General features: G+C 39.2%; 1 protein-coding gene across 2 annotated transcripts in view; it reads left to right on the top strand.

Annotated features, from left to right (window-relative positions):
• The window catches only part of TUBGCP3 (tubulin gamma complex component 3), a 52,879-nt gene extending 34,841 nt beyond the window's left edge, over positions 1 to 18,038 (top strand). For both annotated transcript variants that reach the window (XM_035114915.3, XM_035114916.3), the window contains exons 14-22: positions 372 to 561; positions 3,467 to 3,602; positions 5,073 to 5,141; positions 7,327 to 7,462; positions 14,356 to 14,444; positions 14,603 to 14,734; positions 15,478 to 15,618; positions 16,258 to 16,374; positions 16,960 to 18,038. In XM_035114915.3, the coding sequence (XP_034970806.2) occupies positions 372 to 561; positions 3,467 to 3,602; positions 5,073 to 5,141; positions 7,327 to 7,462; positions 14,356 to 14,444; positions 14,603 to 14,734; positions 15,478 to 15,618; positions 16,258 to 16,374; positions 16,960 to 17,118 (1,169 nt within the window). In that variant the 3' untranslated portion in view covers positions 17,119 to 18,038. The remainder of the gene's footprint in view (positions 1 to 371; positions 562 to 3,466; positions 3,603 to 5,072; positions 5,142 to 7,326; positions 7,463 to 14,355; positions 14,445 to 14,602; positions 14,735 to 15,477; positions 15,619 to 16,257; positions 16,375 to 16,959) is intronic.
• The last annotated feature ends 383 nt before the right edge of the window (positions 18,039 to 18,421 follow it).

Genomic DNA, 18,421 nt, shown 5'->3' with positions numbered 1-18,421 from the left:
GGGAAGAGCTGGGTGGGCACAATCTGAGTAGAGTGCACTAGTATTTCTATCTCTAAAATGTTTCTTACAGTTTAAGAATATGAAGTAGTTACTGTAGCTTTTGTGTTGATAGAATATTTTATTTCAGAAGATAACACATTCTGAAAATTCTGCATTTAGGACCCTATAAAATTCAGGTGTATCCTATCCCTTCCCATTCCCTAGCAAGCCATGGTATTGCTGGACTAATGTGTAGAAACACAAGTCAATTACATATTTTCAGAGGTGAAATTTAGTAATTGTACACTGCTCGCATTTAATAAAAATATACTGGTATATTAAAAGAGTACATATCTGCAGTCTCGGTAACCATTTTCTTCTTCTTGTAACAGCTGCTGAAATGTTCACGGATTTGGAAAACGCATTTCAGGGAAAAATAGATGCTGCATATTTTGAGACTAGCAAATACTTGCTAGATGTTCTCAATAAAAAGTACAATTTACTGGAGCACATGCAGGCCATGAGGCGGTACTTACTTCTCGGTCAAGGAGATTTTATCAGGCACTTAATGGACTTGCTTAAGTAAGTGAATGTGGATTGTAATGTTATTGAATTTAAATGTTTGTACTGGAAGAGAAGATTGATTGAAATCCAAAATAGGGTTTTGTTAAGCCTCTGGTCTAACAATAAAACTTATTGTTATGCACTTTATTGCTTCTATTAATATGTTCAGTGTTGTGTTATGCTGCTTTAGGTTCAGTATATAGTATTAACAAAGCAATGCTTTAGTTTTATATTGGGTAATATTTGGTTCTTTCAGGTTCTAAGTGGAACAGAATTGGCAGATGTTGAAAAACACTGCTCTTCCACAAATAAATGGTATTGATAGTGTTGTGTCCAACAAAGCCATTCCAATGGGACTTCCCCTCCCTCTCCTCTTCCTGCACCCCCAAATCTTCTCTGGGCGGTTAGGGTTTGAGGGTGCATGGGGGAGAGGTTGGGGAAGTTCCATCGCACAAGCAGAAGTCCTTGCACTAATGTGCAGGCTACTAAGTACACCCAAGGGAGATAGCTCAGTCAGTAGAGCAGGAGACTCTTAATATCAGGGTCGTGGGTTCGAGCCCCACGTTGGGCAAAACTTTCCTGTATTCCATCTCTACAATTCTATGATTGCTGGAAATATTTTTGCAGAGCAGTCATTCTAGTTTTGGTGTTCATTGTGTATGAGCATGGCAACAGCATGTCTGACCTGCATCTTCTATGTGCCTGACCTCCCATCTATTGGTTGAACGTGTGCATAGTGTTCAGCTCCAGTTGCATTTTTAGAGTCTTGTGTGCATATGTTTAATTGATGTTGTGTCACGTCACAGTTGCAGTGTCCCTCCCCAACCCCACAAACAACATTTACAGTTTATCTGTAGAATAGGCTGATGAAGGGCAGGGCTCAAGACTACCAGTTGGTATCATATCATATTTTGTTTGTGCTGCCCTATTTGTAATGGGAGAGGTAATGGGTTGCGCCCACTGTTCTGGAGAAACAGTAGAGAAACCATAGACTTATAACTTAAAGTTGGTACTTTGCATTACCGTACAACCCCCAACCTCCAGCTTTTCCAGTTCTCTTTGTCTCATTCCACCTATAGACTAATCTAGAAATACTAGGGACCTAAATTCAGATTCGCTTGAGCTTTAACTATTCAGTTGCCACTGAATAACATTCTGATCAGCAGAAAGTGAAGACTGACCTTTGATGAACGTATCAAAATATATTCATCTTAAATGTGCACTTAAATCTACAGCTTTTAAACTTAGATCCTGTACTTAACGTCAAACCCCCACATCTGCCTCCCTTGGTGCCAGTATTTTTTAAAAGCATATTGGGCTTTCCCTTAGGATGGGGTTTTTAAAGTATAAAGGCAGGCTTCCTGCATGTCGTCGCATTCCTTTCCCCCACCATAATGCTGATTTTTCATTACAAAAGAGTCCATTTACTTGCCAGACATCAAAGAGATGTCTGTTTGTCCAAGAGCTGAATTGATGTAGCATCTCTACACTAAAGTGCAGCAGCATAATGATGAGACGTGAAATCAGTACGCTTTGGTGCATCAAGCAGCGAAGGGGCATGTTTAAGTGCAAAGAAATATCTTTTGACGTGGAATTTTAAATTTACTGTTTCAAGTTTATCGAGAACATTAGCTTAGAACCCTCCATTTTCTTTGGTGGTAGAATTTAAACTGAAATGCCCAAGTTGCTTGTTAGAATTTGGAGAGATTCTGCTTTCATTTTATTATTCTTTTAAAATGCTTTTAGAACTTAGGGTTGTTGACCAAATCTTGGCATTGTTACTGCAGTTTTTGGTCTAAACAGTGGTTGTTTCTCAAATATGCAGACAGAGGCAGTTGTTCTGTAACTAAAGCCACTTTCCTATCAATGCTCCCTGAAGCTTAACCTCTCCCCACCCCTAGTTTAGTTATCAGCATTTGCACAAAACCCTGTCAGCTTGATTATGGGAAGTTCTTTAAATAAGAAAACTATTTTTTTTAAAAAAATAAATAAAATCGGTTGCCTCCTATCCAAAAGGATATTACTGAATAGAAAAACCAAGATGTACTTGAGTACAGTGGTACCTTGGTTTTCAAATTTAATCTGTCCCGGGAGTCCGTTTGACTCCCGAAACCATTCAAAAACCAAGGTGCGGCTTCCGATTGGCTGCAGGAACTCTCTGCACTCATTTGGAGGCCATGGAAGCCGTGTCAGATGTTCGGCTTCTGAGAAACGTTAGCAAACTGGAACACTCACTTCTGGGTTTGCAGCATTCAGGAGCCAAGCCATTCAACTACCAAGGTACCACTGTACTACTGAGTTGAATGAGTTGTGACATTGTAGCCCGGTAAGGAGTCCTCCAGAGTTGCTCGCAAGTCTAATAACCCACCTCTTCTGAATCTGAAAAACATAGGAACATATGACTTAGGGAGATGCTTTATATACCATGTCAGACCACGTGTCTATCTAGCTCAGTGGTGCCTACATGGACTGGCAATGTCTCTCCAGGGTTTCTGAGATGGGGCATTCCCATCCCTACACAGAATGCTGAGGATTGAATCTGACAAGGCAGATGCTCCAGCACTGAGCAGCTGCCAATGCTCTGAAAAGTTGTGTGAATTGACTCTGTTTGAGAAGGTTGCTAAGGGGTGTGCAGTTGTAGCTGAAGTGTCCTACTGGTCCCTGGCTCATAGGAGCACAGGTATATTGTGCAGGGTCATTTTTGTGTGTGGAAATCCTCAGCTTAAATACCCGTAATTACACACAAACACACACACACACACACTTGATAGCTCACTGTTTGGAAAGGATAATCTGTTCACTTTGTGTGGGCTCAAAAAATATTGCATAGTTAGTCCATTGCGCCTGCAGCTAGATGACAACTGGGCTATTATGTAAATTGTGTATCTATCTTTCCATTTATCTCCTTTTATTATTATTTTAGGCCAGAGCTTGCGAGACCAGCTACCACTTTGTATCAGCATAATCTGACAGGAATCCTGGAAACAGCTGTCAGGGCAACAAATGCACAGTTTGATAACCCTGAGATCCTCAAACGATTGGATGTCAGACTTTTGGAGGTACTTTAAAACAACAACAACAACAAAACCACTTTAGCATTTTACGAGAATATTGGTTTTTTAAAAAATTAATTGCTAAAATGGCATCTGAGGTCAGCATTGGAAAATAGCATTGTCTTGTCTTGCATGCAAAATCTGATTTTCTCATCTATCAGTGTAGTTCTTAACTATTATTTATCTGAAAAGGGGCTTTGGTTCTTTATTTATTTTGTTTGTTTTGTTTCTGGCATTTGAGTGCCGCTCCACAATGCAAGGCTTTCTGTGCAGTTTACAGTGGTATCAGTGCGCTCTTTTGTCAGTTATAGATAGATTACACTTATAGCTATGTGTGTTTATAAAAAATAAGGCTACAGTCCAGTTTTATTTTATTTTAAATCATTTTTTAAACCCTGCTTTTCAACCGAAAAAGTCTCCCAGAACTGCTTACAAATGTCTGTGATAAGACTGCTCCTGTCCTCGGGCTTACAATCTAAAAGACATGACACAAAAGGAAAGGGGTATGTGTTGGGGAAGGGAAAAAGCAAACTCAGGCACTTTATCTTTGTTACAGAGTTCTTGTAAATGACTAGGTAGAATGGAAAGATTTCAAAAAGAGAAGGAGTCAGGCATTGCTCGTTTAGAAAGCAGATGGCGCTGCTGTTCCCTGTCTGTTCCTTGCCCATAGCCTGATAGAATGGCTGCTGATGGCAGTTGAGGAAGGAGCTTGGATGTAGCCCCTCTTTCGTTAAAACTGATGGAGAGGCCTTTTGCTCTCATCTCCATCTATAGCCTGGTGGAATGTCTGCTGATCAATATAGGTTCAGCATACCTATGCCAACTTATTTCAGGGGTCAGAAGTGTGCTTAAGTCTAGATTGTGGTTATAGTGCCATTGAACTTACCCTGATGGAGTCCTTTTAAGGATGTGCTGAGGCGTTGTACTATCCCACTTAGTACTAGGGAGGACATGGTTCTCTCGTGTTTATGTGTGCTTCTCCCTGCTGACCTGGATATACAATGACAACACAGTGGAACAGCCCTGTTTATGAACTACTGTTTTCGGTTTACAAACTCCGCAAAACCGGAGATAGTGTCCTGGTTTGAAAACTTTACCTCGGTCTTGGAATCTGAACGGTGGAAGGGCACTGATGGCGGGAGGCCTCATTAGGGAAAGCGCACCTCAGTTTAAGAACAGTTTCGGTTTAAGAACAGACTTCCGGAACAGATTAAGTTCGTAAACCGAGGTACCACTGTACCTAGAAAGGGTTTCTGCGGGACCTCCCATACCCTGTGTGCTGATAAACATGGTATCTCCCAATTTCAGACTTGCATCCTGTGCCCAATCAGAAAGTATGGGAGGGGGGGAATCCCTCCCATCCATTTTTGATTGAGTAAAGTAAAAGAGGGCCATTCCTAATAGCTAAATAATTATTGGAAAACAGCTAAATAACAATGTATATGATTTGGTTAAATGCTGATATATATTTTTAAGGTGTCTCCTGGTGATACTGGTTGGGATGTTTTCAGCTTAGACTATCATGTCGATGGACCGATTGCAACAGTAAGGATATGTCTATATTTCTATATTTCTAGTTCTATATCTATCTCAGTTTGTCAATTTTCACCTCCACCCCCACCCCCACTTACTTCACTTAAATACTTTGTTACTAAAATAGCCTTTGTACTTTTAGCAATGCATGATTAAAGAGACTGCTTGGTATCTTGGATGTACCCATTGTATTAAGAGTACAGCCAAACTCTCAATTTTCCTAAATTATTAATGAGTGTTAAAATGCTACATTTTAAGACTTTCATTATTTGAAATAAATAATTCATTTGTTCTGTCGGAGATTTTTAGAAAGTACTTAATAAATGGATTTTCATTTTCATCCATTATTCTGAAACTGTAGCAACTAATTTGGGATAATTTGCAAGAACTGTGAGATGTATTTTAGGGGAACCTATTTGTACTCTTTAAATAAAATCTGATGTGTAGTATTCATTAAAACAGATGAGAAAATAGCAGCACTATTGTTCAGAATGCTTTTACTATATCTAAAGAATAGCATTGCTTTCTGAACAAGGTGTCAGAAGTGAGAGTTTGACCAGCAAGGTATGTATAGTTTACTGAAAGGAAGATAATATCTCACTTTCCTAATTTGTTAATCCATTTTTTCATGTTCTGATTTTCCTCTGCAGATTGTAAGTAGTTGCAGGGCTGTGTAACCAATTTCTTTATATTTAGGATATTGTTAACTGTTTGATATCTTTATAAAAAACACAACAACAGCAATCCATCTTTGGTAGAGAAGAAAAATGTGGTGGAAGGCATTCCAAACACCCGTAAAGCTGTTGTATATAAAATAGCAAGCTTTAATGCAACTATATAAACAATAGAATTTGAACCTGTAAATAGAATGTAGACTTGTAGTTGGAATTTTGGGCCTCCTTGTAACCTTAGCCATGGACTGACTGATTAGTCCTGGGCAAGTTATACTCTCAGCCATAATTTTCCATGCATTTTTGGTAAGTCATTAAGAAAATTCCGAACACTAGGTTTCAATTCATAAGAGTTTGTGCCAGTTAGGATCATGCGATGTGCCCTTGATCCTTGGTGCTGCGTAGCTCCTAGGTTCTCCTGTGTAGTCAGATGAGGGGAGGAAATCTAGTGGTTCTTTCTTTCTGTTCCAAAATTAATTCAATGCCCAGTTGATCAGATCTGAAATACCTCCCTAATTTTAACATGTCCTTTCTTTTTAATTTCCTGTGTTTTCAGAGGGAAAAGATATCGTAGATGAGGCAGTGACATTCACAAGGAGGAGTGTTGCATTTCAGGATTTTTTTAACGCATTGCTGTTTTAGGGCAGCGAGGATCAAGCAAAAGGAGGATCTAGTTGTACTTGAGCTTGATCCCGACAGCTGCATCTCAACCACCTGCCATATTCTCCCGTCAGTAACCCCATGGTCAGGTTCAGTTTTTAAACTCGAATTATCTCTAGACAAGGAGGGGAGAGATTTAATGGATCTCTTCCTCACCTTCTCTCCATCTGGTTGGAATGAGACATGGGGCTGTCATACAATGTCTGCCCTGTGTGAGTCTAAGGACAATGGCAGCAGGTGTGGTCTGTCTGTGTACCCATTGTCTGTGTTTGCACAGTCCCCTATGCACGTAGACTCCTAACATGTGTAGGCAGAGTTGGGTTGATATTGTGCAAACAGAAGCATTTCTTCTTCTATTTTTATATTTTAATCTCACCTTTCCTCCAAGAAGCTCAAAGTGGCATACAAGGTTCTCCATATCCCCACTTTATGCTCACATCAACCTGGTGTAGGTAGGTTAGGTAACTGGCCTAAGGTCACTCAGAGAGCTTCATGGCTGAGTGGTGGATTCGAAGCTTCATCTCTCAGGTCCTAGTCTAACGCTCTTACCACCACACCGGCTCTAGATGCTGCACAGATAACTTTACTAGTAATATTAGAGACTGAATCTGGGACTTTATATATGGAATACGTTTTTTCTACCTCTGTCACATTGGCTCACGCAGAAGTCCTTGTATGCCAGTATGGACTTCCCATGACTTTTGATGGACTGGACCTCGCTTAAATCTTGTTGTCAATCTCTTAACTCCACCTCAAGTGTCAGTTGGTTGCTCTGTGAAGCTATCCAGAGACACTGGAAGCAAGTAAAGCAGCAGTATTAAAGGTACTTAACACACTTTAAATCTCTATGTTGATCATATTTGCAGGTATTCACCCGTGAGTGCATGAGCCACTATCTGAGGGTGTTCAACTTCTTGTGGAGGGCAAAACGGATGGAATATATTCTCACAGACATATGGAAAGGACATATGTGTAATGCAAAGCTTCTGAAAAATATGCCAGGTAAGGGACTAACCAACCCTATTACGGCAAAATTACACAAACAATTGTTTTCAGACCAAACCTCCTTTATAGGTTGCTTTGTATGAGAGACAAATTTATTTGTGCTGCTGAAGTCTCTCCAAATTTCAGAAGGTTTCCTGCAAGGGCAGATGTTATTTTTTTTAGGGTGGTTTGTTTTAAGTTAACAATAAATTTCCACTGTTTTTTGTGATCCTGGTAATAAAACTGCCAGATTGCACACAAATAGGGTAGGGGCTTTTGTTCTAGGCACCTAAAAAGTTGGTGGTTCTTTGTAATCCACTTATGTTCTTTGTAAACTGCTCGGAGGTCTTCATTTGAGTAAGTATATTGCTTTTGGTAAATAAATAAATAGGCGGGGGGGGGGGAGAGAACAAAATGGGATTCACTTTCTGGGTCAAGTTTCCCTCTGATAACATGCTTGACATGTGGGTCACAAGAGAGGTCACTCTCTGCCCTCTGCCCACTCTCATATTTGCTCTCCCTTTTCCCATCACTCCATCCTAGCATCATTCCTTATGTGGTTAGATTAGAGACATTGCTTTAGCTTTTAGCAGACATTTTCAGAATTCTTTTGTCATCTGGATTGCCATTGTTCCAAAAAGCACTTCAGCATCGGCCACTTCAACTTGTGCTGCCCCATACAGATTCCACTTTTTCCTTCGATACACCTAAAATTCCTCTGAGGCTTCTTTCTTCAGCTCAGGATTTGGGATTTGTCCAAATCCAGTGCACAACCCTAAAGTTTATTACATGGACATACATAATATATTACGTGGAAAGCATAATGTTAATGCAGCAACCACCCATTTGCCATTGTACATATCCCATAGGTATATGCAGTAGGCAGCCAGGTGTCAGGTAAGCTGGGGAATCGTGGCCAATGTGCAGTTGGTGGTGCTGAAAAACATATGCTTGGCACAATGGAATGTTGAAATGGCCCACAAATGTTTGGTGGGGTATTGAGGCAAACAAACTTTTGTCTTTTATTCTATTACTGACTTCTAATTTGACTTCATTTCCTCTGTAGACTGAGAGCAGCTAGTGCAGTAGGGTGTATAGGGCCACACAATCCTATGCGTGTTTACTCAGAAGTAAATCACATTGTATTTCATGGTGCTATTTCCTACTTAATGTGTGTTTTAGGATTGCGACCTGAGTAAAAAAGTTCTGAATTCAAATTTCACCTTGATCATGAACATATCTGAGCTCCTTTTCCTTAACGCAATATGAGGATAGCCATCTAGTCTGCTGCACCATTGGATGCTTAAAATATTCTACTTACTGCATTGCTGTATATAATTGTTGTTGTGATTGTGGTTAGATAGCTCTCTGGTTTTCTTAGTGGGTCTTCTGAATATGATCAGAAATGTTCAAGCTTTCCCCCAGCCCCTGAGCTTTTCAATATTGTTTAGGACTCAGTGGACCCTTCTAACCTTTTCCTACAGATCAAAACCCATACGTAATTTTAATGACCACAGCCTTGCCTTTTAATTGATCAGTTTTACAGCAAAATTAGTAGATTGCACCAATATAGCATAAAAATATGAGTCCCTAGTTCAGGGCCTTGTTAGCCTGTTGGGTAAATCCAGCTGTGGTCAAGACACTCGTATCCATTATCAAGAAAAATTAAATCAAGAGCAGGGTTAGCTACAGATGATATTCCCGATTCTTCTGGAACCTTTGAATAGACTACCTGAATGGAGCTCACAATTTGAGAACCTCTGTTCTAGCTGAAAGGCTTCAATAAATGAGATTAATGACCTACATATAACTCAGAATGCTTTTCAGTCCACCTTTCCAATAAATTAGGAAAGCAAACTACCTAGTTGTTTGCTCATGGCTGTGGTTGGTGGATCAAATGTTTTATGTGGCCAGGGGCAAAAGGACACTGCTCCTGAATATCTGCAAATACTCCCTGGTCTATGTGGCCAGGTGCCCATGTCTAGTTCAGTGGGCCAGGGGTAGCTGAAAGAGTTGTTGCTTATTTTCAAAGCCATTGGCTCATTTCTTCCCCTTCTTCTCTCTTAGCTTGGCTGTACTCTCTGTTTTGTTTTTGAGGCTGCTGCTGAGCAGTATGCGTTCGTGGGCTGTAGCAGTGTTGTGTGACTGGAAAATATTATTATGTAGTGAGTATATTTTCTATAATGAAAGAGTTTCAGTGGGGAAGTCTGTTTACTAAGATTTTTTTTAAAACAAGAAGAAGTTCTGCAGGTTTAATAAGGATGATGAAATTTTTGAAATAGCCTTGAGGGGGCAATAGAGCATTACCGTTCTTTATTGACCAGTGCCTTTCTCAGCTCCAGAACTCCAGGCTTGCAGAGTACTGATGTGTGTATTGCCATTTGTGATACTAAACTGAATTAGTCTTTAGACTAAATGGGTTAAGCCCTGCTTTGGCATAGAATTATATGCATTTTCTTGCTTTTGTGAATGGGATTTTATGCACATCACGTTCTGGGTTTGTTTGTTTTCTGGGCATTGTTAGTCACTTTGGATTTCCAGTAGGTTGGTATACAAATGTTTTAATTAATATATAAATAAGAATCAAACCAGGGAGATGGAAAGTTCTTTGTGAGTGACTGCCAGAATTGAATATGCAGTGGAGACCTGGTAAAACTAGCATTTGTTATCAACTGCAGCTGCTGAAAATCATGCAAGGTTTTGAATCGTGCATGACTCTTTAGGCAAAGATTTTCACATGTTATGTCTAGGAAAAAGAATTCAGTCGATACAAAGCGAAGAATGTTAGCAATCCAGAATGCATGCCTGTAGTATGACGCAGCCCACCTGAGGGATAACTTTGACTTTAAAGTGAGTACAAACTAAAAAATAAATTGTTCAAGTATAGAGAGCAAAAATTTCTGAGGAAACCTGGAATGTTTGTTATGACAGACACAGGTATATAAAATAGCATATTTGGCCTCTAGTCACTTTCTGGACAGTGCAAGTGTGGAAAAATGGAAGTCCAAATTTTCACCTAGAATTACCTCCCTCCTTCCCTTCCTCCCGTCTTCCTAGGCTGAAATTCTCTACCCACCTTTCTGGGAGTAAGCCCTGTTGAACTCAGTGGGACAAACATCTAGATAGATTGTGCAGTAAATAAATAAAATCTAGCAGGTAAACATATTGAAACATGACAAAAAGAAGGGCATTCTAGATGTTGGTTGTTCTGGATAATTCCAATGAATTGTTAACTAGAATGATATGTGAGCTAAAGGCTCCTGTGTTACACACCCCTGTAGTTTTGTAAATAATAAACCATTATCAACCAGTGATCTGTTAAGACTCAAACCTCTAGAGATTTTACAGAGAGTTATTATATGGCAATCATGAGTTAGGAGTTCTACGGACTCCTAGTTGCATCAGTTGTTATATAAACTTGGCTACAAAGAATACAAACTTTGTTATATAAACTTGGGCTACAAAGCAGAGCAGGTACAGAGAGTTTTTTGGAGGACAGGGGTCTAGGTGAAATGTTTCTGCTAGGATGAGAAAATGCATCTAATGTCCTGTTGGGAGGGTTTATTTAAAATGAGAGAATAATACCCAGCCCCAGTGAAAAGTTTTATTTGCAGCAAATTTACTGCAAAGGAAAAGGTATTTATACATGTAATGCGGCTGCCCTCACTTGACAGACTCATGGGATGCAACCCTAAATTAATTGGAGAATATATCAAAACAGAAGTCCTTAACTCTTCTCATATAAACTTCTTTGTGCATACAGGGAACGTAAACCCCTTAAGAGTCGCTGAAAATTGCTAGAATTTCTATTGTTAGCAGCCAAGAAGGTGATTCCCAGCCAGGCATTTGGAAAGCTAAAACAATCCATTTAGTGAACAGTTGGCTCTCCAAAATCAGTAATGGAGAAATGTTTTTACCAGTTAAAAGTTGCAACTTTTATCATTGTCCTTGTTTTATCTGTAATGTGGGGTTTTTTTATCTGCAGTGTTCACTTTTTAGGCAGTATTGCTCTTTAAGTGGAATCTTTAGCATAAGACGAAGAGGAGGTCATGAAACCCCACTGAAGAATAGAAATAAACCTTGGAGCTGAACGTGCTTTTACACTCACTACTTGGTGCTGCTACTGGTTGTTTGTCTTGCACACTTGAGTCCACATACAATTCCTTCCTTCTGGGTTTTGTGGCTGTTTCTCTCTTTCCCATATGCGCTGCAAATTTTACATACATGTTATCTGAGAGCACAGGAATATCAAACACAGTAAAGAATGGTTTGGCCTTTCTATGTCACAGGTAGGTTGTGGCACACAGGTGGGTTTCGTAGCATGCTGTGCAAACAGAGAAGCTTTGGCATGGCCTTATCTCCTCTTGAAGCTTGTTCCACACTTGAGTACCCTTGACTGACAATGCCTTATCTCCTTTCCCCACAAAGTTTGGCCTAAGCATTTTAGTGACTCTCTCCCAAAAGAGAGTTGTAATCTCTGAGGATCATGCACTGGAAAGGCAAGCTCTTATCTTCCAATGATGAACATAAATAGCCACTGGAAAGGAAACCACCAGGCAAGACTCCCATTATATGATAGTCACATATCTATGTTAATTCGCAGCAGGGTGGATCAGGAGTTAGAATATTGGCCTGGGTCATGCATGAAAACCCCTGTATAACCATGGAGTTATTAGTGGCCTTGGGTAAGAATGTCTGCTGTTGATTAAAGAGAAAGGCACTTCCATATTTTATTCGCCTTTTTAACAAACAAGACGGAATGTGAAGTTAAGTGCTAAGGTATATAAAGGAGAGGCATACAGTAAGTAGGGATTCATGTTCAAACTGAAGTAACTCATTGTGATTGTTTTTCAGAACATTATTCTTGGAATTCACCTAAATAGACATTCTGGTTCCACAGCACCTTTTAGAAGAGAGTTGGACCAAGAAAAAAAAAACAGGCAAAGGCTTTAGTATAAGAAAAATGATGAAGATCCATCATAACTGAGCTTCAGTTCAGAATTATGCAATCTGTGTGATACTTCATTTTCTGCGGCTTTTCCAGGAATCCTTGTTGACCGCAATTCATGATTTCTCATAGGCTGTTGTTGCTGTAACCTTCACCTTGGTATCACCTAGTTGATTTTCCCAATAGCTGTAGTCACTATTTTGACAGTTACTGTTTGCAGTTCAAAGCATGCAGACTGATCCTAAGCATGTTAACTCAGAAGTAAGCCTTGTTGTGTTTAATGGCTCTAACTCCTATATTAAGATTATATCCCTAGTTTAGAGTTCTTGACAACACGATCCAAACCCAAATTTCATGGGTGTGAGAGAGTTTGAGTTCAGCAGATTTGGGAGTTTCCCATGGGCTATGCTGGGCTATATGTTCTTCACCTCAGCTGAGCCATACATACACTGGTATTAAGGCCTTTACCCTGGTTCAGCCAGTGATGTAAGTCTCAAAAAGAGTGGGGGAAGGAGAGATGTGAACCTATTCCAAACCTTGTGGTCATGTGATCTGGGACCCAATCCTCATCCAGCAGTATCCCCTTCCAGACACTCCTGAACTGAGTTTGGAATAGGGATAATTTATGCCTGCCTAGGATATTCTAGCCTCCTATTATTACAATTTCTCTGTTAACCAGGAATTCTTTGCTCTAGACATTTTCTAAATTATTAGGAAATATCCAGTATGAATATTCTAGGGAAAAGACTTTTTATTGCTCTTCATCTATATATATAAAACTGTAAAGGGTCCATATTTGGGGCTTTCCACTTTTCTCCGAAGCCGCTTGACCGATTGCGTTCAAATTCCATATAATTTCTGGATGTTTTTGGCCAGAAGCTGGGGGGGGGGATTTTTCACAGATAGCTGCAGGTTGTTCTTTCTTATGTAATTTTTGCTCTGTATAATCTTGGCAATTTTGCTCCATGTAGATCTTTGTCATTTTGGTATAGTCATTGGTTTCCTTCATTCATTCTGATGCAGTTTGCTCCTATAATGCAAGACAAAATTGGGTAGTGCTGATGTGCCTCAACCAAAATGTTGAGAGAGAATTCCAGTTTGCCTCTGAGCTTTTGAGACATTTCGGAACAAACGAGATATTTTTGTATAATGCGTAATCATACTGTATATGGGATATTTTCATCTGCTCTGCCAGGTCACGCATTCCTTCTCCAGCACACAATTTCATCTATGAGGGACTCAGTTTATTAACACTTATACTCACTGTATTATTAACACTTATGCTCACTGTACCATTAGTTAAATATTTTCCTAAGTAATCTTGTATCTTGAAAGCTCCTGGTTTGTCCTTCCAAATCTCTTGTGGCAAGCCAGAGTGGGGGCTTAGGCATCTGATGTTTTATATATGTTGCTGAGAAAAATTAACCTTCTCATAAGAGCTCTGTTCAGGCTCCTTTGCTAGTGGATTGCCACCTATTACAGCAGTGCAAAGCAGACTTTGTTTCCCAGCCACAAAGGTCTTTTACCTATCTAATCTGTTCCACGTTCTAATTCCTTTCTATTACAAATCTTGTTTTGTACCAGATCTCCAGAGTTTTGTCAACCTATACTATTAATTTCATTTTCTTGTTTGATCCTGCATTATATTTTCTGTTAATATGGGGGGGGTGTATTTATTGCAGGCAGAGGCTATAGCAGCTACACCTCTGGAAAATGCTTAACTTGTAAATATACTGAGATTAAAATGACGATAGTCCACATATACAGTCTCCTTTCTTTGAGAACCTATTATCAATTTATATATGTCTTACTCCTTTCAAAGATGGGTGCAGGTTGCTGTTGTATTCCAGGTGTGTGTGTGTGTGTGTGTGTGTGTGTGTGTGTGTGTGTTTTAAAAAAAATATGGCTAGATGAACATTTCCATTCTGAGTTTTAATATACATATTCTTTGAATTTCTTACAGAACTTTCTGGGGTGCTGCATCAGTGTCACATTCTGGCATCAGAAATGGTCCATTTCATTCATCAAATGCAGTATTACATTACATTTGAGGTACCCTTTAACCATCCATTTTGTTGTTTGTTTGTTTGAAGTTGGAAGAATGTTCTTATTGACATGAGCTTAGTTATGTCACAGAGGTATAGAGCAGTTGCTATTTAAACAGTCTCTAAAACAAAGTGAATCTCGTTGCTGGATGTTTTGTTCCATAGGTGCTTGAATGTTCATGGGATGAACTATGGAACAAAGTTCAGCAGGCTCAAGACTTGGATCACATCATTGCGGCTCATGAAGTTTTCTTAGAAACAATTATATCTCGCTGTTTGCTGGACACTGACTCAAGAGTAAGTCTCATTTACCTATTTATATATAATGTAAACATTATTTCTGTAATTATTTATGCTTTTGAGAGTATTTCTGGCAACACAAAATGGAGTTTACTAGGAGATGAATTCCGCTGCATTCAGTGGGCCTTCATTGCAAGCAAAAAAAGTTTAGGATTACAGCCCTGGTAAATTTAATCCTTTAAGGGATGTTCTGGGAGAACCTCCATACTGATATCATTTTTTCCATGAATGCCTTTGCTCTAGGAGGGGATATTAAATATAACAATCTTTCAGCAGTTTCTTAAAGTAAAGGTAAAGGGACTCCTGACCATTAGTCCAGTCGTGACCGATTATGGGGTTGCGGCACTCATCTCGCGTTATTGGCCGAGTGAGCCGGCGTACAGCTTCCGGGTCACGTGGCCAGCATGACAAAGCCGCTTCTGGCGAACCAGAGCAGCACATGGAAATGCCGTTTACCTTCCCGCTTTAGCGGTACCTATTTATCTACTTGCACTTTGACGTGCTTTCGAACTGCTAGGTTGGCAAGAGCTGGGACGAGCAACGGGAGCTCACCCCGTCGTAGGGATTCAAACCGCCGACCTTCTGATCAGCAAGCCCTAGGCTCTGGTTTAACCAACAGCGCCACCCGCGTCCCCAGCAGTTTCTTATAGGCTAGCAAATCTTAGCTTTTCTTTGAACATTTCATTTTTAGAGGTTTTGTCTTTAGAGGTTTTGTCTTTCTTTTGCAACTTTTTTTGTAGATGCTGCTCAACCAGCTTCGAGCCGTCTTTGATCAGATTCTTGAGTTTCAAAATGCCCAAGATGCCATGTACCGCGTTGCCTTGGAGGAGTTACAGTTACGGTTGCAGTTTGAAGAAAGAAAGAGAGAGAGAGAACTTGAGGTACAAAGGACTTTTCAGTGGCATTTTAAGCACAAGATATGAACACAACAGGCTGCTTATGTCCAATACCAATTCAATACCAAAAAATAACCCTTCTAATATCCCCTTCTTTTCTTTGAAAGACTGAGCAAATAGGTATTTGCATAAAGTATTAATATGAAAAGCAAGTGTGTGCATGTTAATCAAAAGCAAGTTGCACTATGCTCAATGGGGCTTCTAAGAAAGTATGCCTAGATTACATAGTACATTTAACCCAGATTGGGGTAGCCTAGAAGCTGCAATGGACAATGGGGCGGAAGCTCAAACCTTAATCTCCCCCCCCCCCATTAAAACACAAATTGAATTCTTTTTCATCCTTGGTATGTATTGTTTGTAAGAAGTTTCTTCTGTCTTAACTTCTTCAATCAATCAATCAAAACCTTTATTGGCATTATTTTCAAACATTTAAAATACATAGTCCAGTACAATCACATTGCCAACTTAGTCTTAACTTCTTGGCTTATAACCGTAAGAGATCACCAACTAAATTTAAGGCACTTCCTCTTAATAAAACAAAAATTAGCGTGTGGCGTCAGATTGATGTGTACCTGATAATTTCTCATTTTTTCTTTCTTTCTTTTTACAATGTATATTGTTAAGGGTGAATGGGGAGTAAAAGCTTCAGAAGAGGAAGAGGAGACTAAAAGGATTAAAGAATTTCAAGATTCAATACCAAAAATCTGTTCACAGCTGCGACTACTTACCCATTTCTATCAGGTATTTTTTAAAAGAGGAATTTTAAAAATATTAACGTACTGATAGCTGGTATCTGTTTTCTGGTTTAAAGTGCACACTGTTTTAATGCAGAACGCAAGCCTGTACAGGATTTAGAAGAAGGCAATAACAATAAAAGTTATGTTATGATTACATTAGGGAATGTGACATTTGGCTTCAATAGATACAAAGAACCGAGTACATAGAAGTTGTCCCAGACATAAAAGTGCCTACGTAAATAATTGCACTCCAGAGTCCGTGTTTATGCTGACCATTGCCACTGTAGGTAGACAACATTTTTACGAAGCATTCTCGCTAGAATAATTTTCATGGATTCGCTTTGTTAAAAACCGCCCCATCAAAACTCAAGACAGGAAATTCACTAACTTTCCACCTGCTTTTATAAGAATGGGGCATTGCAGGAGCTGGCCATCTCTTGCAGTGGATCAGTTTCTACTTGTTATATATAGTGGAATTTTCAAGGATTGCTATGGAATGATGACATGATTCACACCTATATTCCATTACACACATTCATTTGTGTGACTTCCTATGAATGCCTAATTTCTTTGTTTTTCTTTCTTTCAGGGCATTGTGCAGCAGTTCTTGGTATTACTGACCACCAGTTCTGATGAAAGTCTTCGATTTCTTAGCTTTAGATTGGATTTCAATGAACATTATAAAGCTAGGGAGCCCAGGCTTAGGGTTTCTTTGGGTACTAGAGGGCGGCGTAATTCACATATATAAATCTCCCTGCAATGAATGTAAACCAGGATCACGGATGTGTAACCCGTTGTTGGTTGTGGCAGTCAACTTGGCATACTAAAACCAAATGGCATGCAATAGGTGTTTGTCATTATCGCAAGCAACCTGTTTTCAGTCATGTGATTGTGCAACACTTGTTCAGAAAGCAACATGGCTTATTTTTTTATATTTAATGGTTGAGATTACTAAATGGGTTTAAACTGTTGCATTTTTGCTTTGGTAGTCCATTAATCAACCAACTATATTTTGTTTGTGGCTTTTAAAGCACATTCCACCATCATTGATATTTGCCATCAGGACATTTTATCCACATGCAGAAACACACTTGTTTCCTTTTACACTAAGCCAGGGCTGTAATTTTCCATTTCAGTTTAGAAACCACTTTTATTTTAAAACCTGCCAGTTTAAGAATCTGGCCAGAAGTCTATCTTATTTCTTTTTCAGTGTTGTGGTGTATTGACTGTGTGGGGAAAAAATTAATCACTTAAAATTACACACATTAATGTTTTCAACATTTTCAAAACTGATTTATTTTTCCAGAAATTTTTTAACTGCTTTACAGAAACAAATATTAGAGACATAACAGAAGTCCAACACAACAAATAGAAGAAATGAAGTTAAAACCTCAGTGCTCTCCAGTAATGAAACATGTAAATATTGAATAGATGTGAATGAAGTATTTTGTGTTCAAATCTGATGTATTAGAAATTAATTTGGATAATGAAGACTACTTATTTCTCTTTCCTTGCCTATTTTTCCATTGTAAATATTTATATATTGCTGTCCAGATGTTAGGGGGAAACATTTTTGTAAAAAAAAAGGCACTATATATCATCATTCAATTATCCATTTGTTATATTCACAGGTAAACGCTTAGAAAATAAACACAATTATCTTTCAAACTTTTTTCTGTTTCTTCTAACTGACAAAGTGCCTGATTTAATAAAATTAATACTGAATTATAGGGCCGCCTTTTCTTTAGCTTGTCTCAATACCCATGCAGAATGTCAAGTGTACATTATGAAATGACTGAGACCAGCTTACTACAGATGTTTCCTTTTCCCCTTCATCCTGCCAGGCTCCGAGGTGGGAATGGACAGCACCCACTTGACTAAAACACACTTGCACTGTGTCTCAGAGATGGAGATTGCTGGCTCCAGTGTCACAGATCTTGAGTTTATTCTGAAAGCTCTGTAAGTTGTTACTTCAGTTGCATAGGTTGTGGAGCCAAGAGTATATTGTAATGTCTCTTACCAGGTGCTTGGGGTGTGGGGTTTTTTTGTTT

This window comes from Zootoca vivipara, chromosome 4, assembly GCF_965207765.1.
Source record: "Zootoca vivipara chromosome 4, rZooViv2.hap1.1, whole genome shotgun sequence".
NCBI lineage: Eukaryota > Metazoa > Chordata > Lepidosauria > Squamata > Lacertidae > Zootoca > Zootoca vivipara.
Note: the sequence above shows the minus strand (reverse complement) of the source record. Positions and strands in the feature narration are given on the sequence as shown.